The sequence below is a fragment of the Leuciscus leuciscus genome (genome assembly GCF_965113295.1).
Source record: "Leuciscus leuciscus genome assembly, chromosome: 13".
NCBI classification, from domain to species: Eukaryota; Metazoa; Chordata; class Actinopteri; order Cypriniformes; family Leuciscidae; genus Leuciscus; species Leuciscus leuciscus.
Window position 1 is genome coordinate 9,746,962 of NC_138737.1, and position 10,201 is coordinate 9,757,162.

The 10,201-nt window shown below is 36.9% G+C and overlaps 1 protein-coding gene across 1 annotated transcript in view; it reads right to left on the minus strand.

Annotated features, from left to right (window-relative positions):
• Nucleotides 1-9,009, minus strand: part of rnf11b (ring finger protein 11b) — a 12,987-nt gene extending 3,978 nt beyond the window's left edge. The window contains exon 1 of the mRNA XM_082188540.1: nucleotides 8,457-9,009. Coding sequence (XP_082044666.1) covers nucleotides 8,457-8,579 — 123 coding nt within the window. The 5' untranslated portion in view covers nucleotides 8,580-9,009. The remainder of the gene's footprint in view (nucleotides 1-8,456) is intronic.
• Between the last annotated feature and the right edge of the window lie 1,192 nt (nucleotides 9,010-10,201).

Sequence of the window (10,201 nt, forward strand, 5' to 3'; positions counted from 1 at the left end):
AGGACATTTGGCCGGTCCTCACTTTCTGAGAGCCTTTAAAGGCCTGTTTGAGGGTCAAGACTTTTTTTTTTTTTAAGGGATAAGGTTATAATTGGGTTAAGGGTAGGTTTAGGGTAAGGGTTCGGGTTAGGCACAGGCACTTAGTTGTGATGGGTAAGGTTAGGGTAAGCAGCTAGAGATTGCATTGTGTCAATGAATGTCCTCATAAAGATAGATGTACAAGAAAGTGTGTGTGATATATATATACACACTATAATATAACATCCAAAATATAAATGTAAAATAAAATTAAAAAATACCTAAAAGATTTCCTCTTATTTTTTAAATGTGGTTAAATATCTTTTAAAAAAATTACACAAAGGGTATGTAAACTAATGGGGGAAAAAAATGTGTGAACTTGTGAGCACAACTGTATTTACCTAATCTCCATTACAGTAATATAACTTTAAATTACCACTAGACCCAGGAGGGGACATTAATATATTGTTTCAGTGTCAACGATTTTACCCTGGAGTTCAGATCACGTCTCCCTTTAAAACCCTACAATAAATTAGCCTCGTGAGTGTTGATTTTGTGAACGGTGGTGTTGATGGTTATTGGACTGGAGGTTTCACACTCAGTGAGCTTGCAGTCTTGGGATCAACAAAAACCATCAGAACAGCCACACACGGCCAAATCTGTAGATATTGCTCTACGGGTAATAATACTTGGCAGATATTTATTACTTCCTTACATTATAAACCTCGCACCCACATGCATTACGCACCACGATAGTGATTAATCCAAAAGTAGGACGTGTTTCCACACTGGGGAGTAATTCCCATAAGCAGGAGTGAGACAGATTCTGTAGAAACCAGGCCTGAGGACTGGGAGGTGCTGCTGGGAAAAGCAACCATGGCGTAGTGCAATTCTGACTTCAGATCGGATTAAAGGTGAGCTGTGAGATCAGGTCAGCGCTCTCTTGACAATTAGGTCACACAGTGGCCATATCGAGTCCTACAATCACATGACGGACACATCAGACAGGTTACACTGCCAACTTGAAATACAAACTTCTTTGTACACCGGCTAAAGAAAGAAAGGATGTTTGTGAGACACATACACGTACTCATAATGTAGCGATCGACATTCTGTGATCCAGCAATAAAGGTGCGTGTGTGTTTAGCTGGAAGCAGAACCGAAACATGATCGTTCTGACAACGACAGTGTCGTCTTCTCTGACAGTCTCTGAAACTCTATAGTCGCTGCTAAGTCAGTCAGTGACTGCACAGTATAAAACACATGTTATTTTAAATCTTACATATAAAAATATATAAAACATAATATAATGTTGCTCTGTTAGGGATGTTTAAACAAACAAAGCAATGTATATATAATATATGTAATATTCAGTTCATCTTTAAGGATTGAACTACAAGATTCAGACTGACTCAACCAGATTGAGAAAAGATGGTCTCATCAGTATATTGCAAACAACTTTGGGAACTAGAGAATTAAATCAAATGATGACAAAACATCAGATTTGTGGAAAAGGCTTTGCTGTGTAAATGCAGCCTAACAAGCCTTGTTATTATATCAATAAAACAACATTAACAAGAAAAAGAAAATCATCACAAACTAACGCATAAGATTAAGGGAATCATAACCAGTGAGGGACACCTTTAAACATTTACCTGTAAGATGTATTGTAGTAGGCCGTTATGAATATGTTGATTTGGACACGTCATATTTCATTCATCGAGTGCACATAACTAGACACGTCGCTGTTAAATTGCTCGTTTATGAACAACACGAACAATAATCAGGCACTCCAACACCGCGAGTGCAAGAGAATGATTTGATTGGTTCAAAGAAACAGACAGACAGAGACAAAGAGATGAAGGGAGTGAAAAAAAAAAGAGAAAAAACGAGAGCTGGCAAGCGGGGAATTCTGTTTGGTCTGGTAGGCTTTGCTGCTAAACAAAGCATGTCGAGGAGTATCCGGCCCTCCCTCATTACTGGAACAGACATCCAGCGGTCCATTTTCTGCTCTCTTTCTCAAAGTCTGTTCCAATAAAGCCTAAAAAAGCACCACTCCCTCCCTGGACTCACTGGACTAGACAAAACAACCCAAACCTTCACTGCACTGTATGCTTCCACTGCCTCTAAAACCCAAGAGATAACAAAACAGAACCGTAAACCAGTAAAACAACCATTATTCCTGAAAACATTGTCATCTACAGTACTGACTTTTCTTTAGAAATCAAAGGCTGAAACAGTGCTTTCACAACAAACATAGAAGTGAAGACATCTGTGCTTCACATTCCTGTGCATAAATATCACTCGATCAGCCCAAAATAAGGCTACAGGCTAGCATGACTCAACCAGACACACTATGAGGAGCAGCAACTTTAGCATCTCCAACACTACTACATTTAACATTAGCTTCCCAAGCTACCAAGATAAAGTAGCTAGACTATACTGAAGCTGTAAAGGGGCATATAGCTTTAAATACATTACATAACTAACAAAGGCTAAATCGATTGATGGATAGTCCAGCTTCACACTGTTGTGTACAGCATTCAAGTTTTAAATCAGGCTGAAATCAAACTTGTTAACATACCAAATGTGTTATGGGAACAGACATTTTCAGCACCTGCACTCCGGGGCAATCAACTCTATCTTTTTCTGTCTCACACACCGTTTGTCCTTTTCTTAGCAGTGAGTGGGCTGAGGAGGTGGACGCTTGTCTGAGCGCAGGAAGGTTAAACAAACAGCTGTTTGAGTGCTACCAAGTCAGCGGTGCAGAAATGCTCTGTACCAGCTCAGCACAAAACCAAGGTCTCCATTACCAAACAGGAAGAACACACTCACCACACACATACATGTACAGGTATATACACAAATACATACTGTATATACACACATACATAGCTTCTTAAGCAGTGTGACACAAAAATTACATTCAGACCACACACTGTTTAGATACACAAGTACTCAGACACAGTTTCAGCAGTGCCAGACTGAGAGGAATTTGGTTACAGGGAAAACATTACAACTACTTGTTTATGCAGTACACTAGCTAAATAAGTTTCTGGTGAATCCTAAGTTAAGTGTTGTTTTCTATTTGTAAATCACAAGATTCTCATGAAATGGATGTTTTGCATTTCTTTAAAGTGTGCTATGTGTTAAGTTACACAGATTCAGGTCACTAAATGGTTAAATGTTTAGTCTCTGACACTTAAAAAGCTGCATGCCCGTTTCTTCACACTTTGCAGACGTTTATCTCCTATGAATGGTTCATTGTGTACACTGCATGGGTTTCCCCACATTGAAAATCAACACCTTTCATCAAAAAGGCTACTTCTTTTATAAGAAATTAGTATATCAACCATGCTAAAGCTCTCCTTCTGTCCCGCTTTAGTTCAGTCATTGTCTGTTCTCACACAAGCTTTATGGGAGTTTATGGTTTATTTGTTTTAGCATCATTGGCGTGAATAGCCGGTGTAGTGGTAAAGACCTGAGCTGATAACTGAAAGGTTGCAGGTTTGAACCCCTAAACATTTGATCCATCCTACGAGAAGTTGCCATAACTAATGTTCACACAAATGAGAGCCATGTTGTAAGTGACAGAAATACAGCCTATTCAATATCTCATACTGAACTTTGGTATCAACCCAAGACGCATTGAAAGCACGGGCAAAAAAAAAGAGAAAGAAACGTTTTTTAAAAATAATAAATTCCAGTGGACAAACAACTCCTGAAAACATGGGTCGTAAAAAATAAAATAAAAAAGTAAAAAATGTTTTGTACAAAATGAAATTCTGTACTAAATGAAAATCCATCATATAAAAGTGTTATATTGTTTTAATTTTATTATCAAATTATTTCACTTTTGTATAATTTCTACCATGTCCAATAATTTTGGCTCACGTTTTTTCAAAAGATATAGTAATTAGTTACTCAGGAGACAAAAGTATCAGTGCAGAGAGTGTGATATAAAAATGGTATGTAAATACCACTAATGAACAGAATATTTTTATTGTGTCAATCAAGCTGTCATTTTGCAAAAAGTGTGAAAATATTGAATCGTATTTAGGATGCATATAATGCTAGACAAAATAGTCTGCCATTTATTCGAAAAATTTGTGAAATGTAATTTCCAACATCATAAATCATTTACACATCATGCTATTAAACACAACGCATCATTTTAGATGTGGTGGAAATGTTTATGAAGTATTATCTGAAAGACTACCGGGCCAAATGTGTCCATAGCTTCAAAAAAATAATGTGTGTGTTTGTGAGGGAGAAAGTGAGACAGGTAAAGTGAGTAAGTCCACTTAAGATGAGCTGTCAGGCTACTAGGTGACGTGAGCCATGTCAGAGGGCAGAGAAAGCATCCTGTTAGCTCGAGCTACAGCACGATAAACAGAGAATCAATTGATGACTGAGCAGTGTAGAAACCACAACACCTTTTAGGCTAAAGGAAACCTCCATTATCTTTCTCTCTCACAGACGTGCTTATCTCACCACGTCCAGACCCACACGCATGAGTCAGCAAATGCTGTCAGCTGCTTTCCACCAGGAAGACCTCATATTACACGTCTCTTCATCACTCCCTCAGGTTCACTTCCTGTTTCAATCAGATGCACCATACAGCACCAAAACACTAACAGGTTATCTTTACCATTCAGTCACACAGACCAGAGTGGATCCGGCTGTTATTCTGAAATAGAGCCGTTCTCATCTGTTTAGTCTCTGTCTGAGACACAGGGTGTGAAACTAGGCTAACTCTACTGAGCTCCTTACACAATTGTGCTAATGCTTCTTAACATAGCAGCTAAAGAAAGCCAGGAACCATGAGAACTTTGATAAGATATCAAGCGCTAAAGAAAACCTAAATGGAAATGTTTAACGGAAAATCTAAATAAATATACTTAACCGTTCAAGTGCAATTGAAATCAAAAGTGAGAGTAAAGACAATTTATAATGTTATCAATAATTATATTTCAAACAAATGCTGTTCTTTTGAATTACCTATAAAAAAAAGCTAAAGAAAAAAAAAGCAGCACAGCCATTTTCAACATTGATAATAATAAGAAATGTTTATTATTAGAATGATCATGTGACACAGGTTAGCTCTCACAGGAATACATTTAAATTAAAAAATATATTAAGATAGAAAACAGGAATTTATATTGTAATATTTCAAATTTCCATTATTTTATCAAATGAAAGCCGACCTGGTGAGCATAAGAAACTTTTTCCAAAAAGCATAAAAAAAAAGTACAGACTCAAATTTTTAATGGCACTGTATATTCTTTGACATACAATGGGGTCCAAAATTCTGAGACCACTTTGAAAATAAGGCATTTTATTTTTCTTGTGCATAAAATAAAGTACGATATTATAAAATGTATTTAACTTTTTCCAATTCCACTTTTCATTCAAATTGCAAAGCTAATCTTACAAGTTGTGAAAAACATAAGATTTAGAGTGCAAATCTGAACTGTTAGAACAGCTTTAAAAAAATAATCCATTTTTAAGCCCTCTGCTAACATTTCCATTTCATTTCCTGACTTCAAACACACAGTTCTCCATTTCTGCACACAGTTAATGTGGCATATTATAAAACCTTAAAGTTCACTATAAAATGAAAGTTCTGTCATTATTTATCCATCCTCATGCCATTACAAACCTTTATGACTGACTTACTTCTGTGGACCAGACCAGTTATTTTGAAATGTCTGTGTTTTTTGTCCATACAATGAACGTTAATGGGGTCCAATGTTATGCCTTTCATTGTATGGACAAAACAAGTTAAAATAGTATATCTGAAGAAAGAAAGTCAAAGGTTTGGAATGACACAAGGGTGAATAAATTATGACAAAATTTTAATTTTGGGGGGAACTATCAACCAAGCAGATTACGACTTGGATGGCTTCGTTGTGTTTGTGTTCTGAAAGTAGTAACATCAAAGAATTCTAAGTGTTCTTGCAAGGTTTGAAGGCTTATGAATGAGGCCATTAAAATGGCTTTTACAACTATTTACTACTGCACACTAAAGAACCCTTTATAACTTTAAAAAAATAAGCAGAACAGATTCTGTACATTCTTCAGAGCATAGGCAGCCCATTCTAGCTCTCTGCCTGAGACTCTGGGGGAAAAAACGTCAAGCATTCTTGGCAGGCGACGCAAAAATGTGCTGAGATTGGGAATGATTTGGGTTCTCAAGGGGGCCGTGCAAACAGACCTCCTGTCTGTCCTGCATTCTGACAATAGGCCGAAGCGTGCCATCGGAATATTGCATAGAGCAGCAGTGGCGTTAACAAACGCTGGGTGAATTCAGCACAGCGCTGTCTTCTTTTGCTCTTTTTTTCACACCCTTGTCTGATCTTGCACCCAAGAGACTCAATAACTTCACAAAACAGAAAGCAGAGCATGGTTTTTGCTGGTGTTCAGCAGAAAAAGGTGCGTCTTCTTGAAAGACACAGCCCAGTAACACAAGAAAGATATTAATGGCACATTTACCCTTTCATGTTTGCATTTCAACCCTGGAGATGATGATGTGAGAGATTTGCTTAAAAAAAATGGATGCTATTTCTTCCCATATAACATATGAGTTCATTGTATGGAGTGCAAATAAATAATTATCGTAGAAAATAAAGCAGCAGCCACTGGAAAAGATAATCACTAGAAGTCTACACTCTTAAAAAATAAAAGTGTCAAAAAGGGGTTTGACAGTTATGCCATTGAAAAACTATTTTGGGGTTTTAAAAGAACCATTTTTTTCTTAGTGTGAACATTTTAATAATCTGAAGAACATTTTTCACTATAAAGAACCTTTTGTGCAGTGGAAAGGTTTTATGGATGTTAAAGGTTCTTCATGAAACCATAGGTGCCAATAAAGGACATTAATTTTAAGGGTGTAAGATGCAAATGGAAACTGTGTGATAACTCTTCTGCAATCATTATACAACCTATAAATGTTTTATAAACCTGTATGTATAAGCTACTTTATAAACTGTGGTTCTCCTTTGAATCAATTTCCTGGCCCATCAGAACATTCAGGCTGTTTCTAGACAACTATGTGGACTATGTGCAGAACGCTGTTAGTACAGCTGAAAAGCGCAAGGAGCACAGCACAAAACGTCCCACCTTCTGCTTTCATTGGCTGGTTTCTTCCACTCTGTGCCAATCATCATCTAGATAATCAAGCCAAAATTGAAACCAAGATTGGAGAGGAAGTTCTAAACTTCAGGAGGAAGGTTTTGCATAAGAAGATTTATAACAGTTACACCACACACAGTAGTTGAGGAAATTACTGCATGATCGTTTGAGATGCATATCTGATTGTCTTTTGGAACCTGATGGGTCGATGGCGATTTGCTAATGGGGAAGCACAGTTTGTTGGTATCTTTTTGTAAAGCAGATAAGATCAATACACAACAAAGAGGATGTAACAGCCACAACAGCAGCAAACATGACTAAAATACAACCGAGCTCAGACACCCTCTCAGCTTAATGCACAAACATTATAAACCATGTTGCTTCTTAACAAAACACAGCGACAGTACATAACATGTTTGTGTTTACACGATTATTCGTTTCAATATGGCCCAACACAAAGACATCCAGTCAAACCCAGTTCCCATAGAAGTTCAAACGTGTTGACATGTGATGAATGCGTTCCATTTAAACAAAGTAATATGAAACATGACATCATTTTAAACAGCATGATCTCATGACTTGAACTCAAACTGGATATCAATGTGGAAAATCCCCAAAAGCAATGGTTCCCAACCCTTTTGACTCCATGCAGAACAATGTTGGAAGGCTGACTCATTGTCTTATTTGAAATACTTTAAGCCATCTTGCGGCACCTATGGAAGTTTGCAGAGACACCAGCTAGGTTGCCCAAGTACAGATATCCCAAACCAGGGGTATGTGTACAACAAGGGTATGTGGCAAGATTTCAATTAAAATACATATAAAACTGCTAATAGATGTTTTTTTGTGGGGCACTAAAAAAAGGACACAAATGGGTTGAGGAACACTACCCGGGAGAACAACATCGCAATGACGTCACAATTGCAAACAAAGCGCGTCACAATTAGAATTGCTACTTTGTCGCAATAAAGCTGGTGCTGATGAATCAACACGCCACGGAGGCAGCAGTAAAGATGATATGACAGGCTGTCCATCTGTTTGGACGGTCTGACGTGAATTGTAGGCCAAGTTTATGTCGAACAAAGAGGATTTAGTATTGCACGCTGTCTAGAGCGAAATTAAACAGATGGAGCTCCTGCTGCAGTAGATATCCTATACATCATATTACATTAGAGTGCATTTGATGTCACATGATCAATATAGCAATGTGAATGTTTATATTAAAAAGCAGGAGCGTGCACGAGAAAGGTGCTAGCCGAAAGGAAAGTTTCTTTGTTTATTCTAAAGGTTTTTCATAAGCTTACCTGATATGGAGGTGGCGGTTCCTGATCCGGATCGTTGGCGTCACCGAAACTGGCCCTGTCTGACTGTGATTCGTGGAGCAAGGAGATATCATCCGAAGTGGGAGATTTCAGACAATTCCCCATCTCCTTTCCAAACTCCTTGTTATCTAAATGTTGAAATCCTGCCTATCTCTTCCTGTCCGCCCTTAATCACTCCAACCGGACTTCTGTCCTTTTAAACAGAATGACTGAACGTCTATCATTCATTTAAAATGATCCGATCACCATTAGAGATCCTGACGGAGAAAAACAAACCATTGTCGACACACAAAGAACCCTGGAAAAAAAGTGTTATACACGGATATGAAACGATGCTTTTATAAACACACACAGTTTAATCCTGTCAAATACGTATATACGCCCTAAGACCGTGTTATGTAGTGTTGTCCTTTTCTCCTCGTCTCAACCGTAAACACTGGTTAGCCTACAACGGATAATTTCTACAATATCAAATATGCGCTCGCTCTCAATGGCGACTCAGGCAATGTTGCCTTTCAGGGAATCACTTTAAGTCCCGCCTCCGTGCTGTATGGACCAATCAGCGGGTTTCTTCTTTAGTAAGGAAGTTATTAGTGGTTATTCGTCACCCAATCATATTGCCGACTTAGAACACCAACAACAAGGGGGTTTAACCTCTTCAGCTCTGTAACATATTTTGGATTTTTTTGAGAATTAGGCATACCTGAATTTAAAAGAGCGTCCTACCCACATACATTGGAGTAAATAGATAAAAATGGTCTCATTTTACAGAAAACACTCTGAATTTTAACACAGTGGTGGAATATTGCATATATTATATTGTATATATTCACAATTTTATGATAAACACATAAAAAGTCATTTTTTGATACAGTTTTTAATTAATATTTGATTTAAAAAAAAAATTTTTTTTACCTTTTTTTTTTCTATAGCCCTTCAGAGAGTTTCTTTTGATTCCATTAGGTGGCAGTAAACAGGGGAAAATTTTTTTTTTTTGATATCTCCTTCTAAAAAAAAGTTATTGAGATTTATCGGAAAGGAGTCACCGGTGTCTCCAAGTCTACTTTTACAGTCTCCATTTTTGATTGCTAAAAGAATTGGGCATACCTGAATTTAATATTGCGTCCTACCCACATACATTGGAGTAAATGGATAAAAATGGTCTCTTTTTACAGAAAACACTCTAAATTTTAACACAGTGGTGGAATATTGCATATATTTTGTTGTATTTATTCACAATTTTATGATAAACAAGGATAAAAAGTCAGATATTGATTAATTTTTTAATTATGTTTTTATTTGAAAGTCTGTAATTTAGGACCTGTTTGGTGTATTTCCCTGCGGAAGGTTTCTTTTGAATCCTCTATGTGGCAGTAAACCGGGACAAAAAGAATTGTTTTGATATCTCATTCTAAAAAAAAGTTATTGAGATTTATCAGAAAGGAGTCACCGGTGTCTCCAAGTCTACTTTTACAGTTTCCATTTTTGATTGCTAAAAGAATTGGGCATACCTGAATTTAATATTGCGTCCTACCCACATACATTGGAGTAAATGGATAAAAATTGTCTCTTTTTACAGAAAACACTCTAAATTTTAACACAGTGGTGGAATATTGCATATATTTTGTTGTATTTATTCACAATTTTATGATAAACAAGGATAAAAAGTCAGATATTGATTATTTTTTTAATTAAGTTTTTATTTGAGAGTCTGTAATTTAGGACCT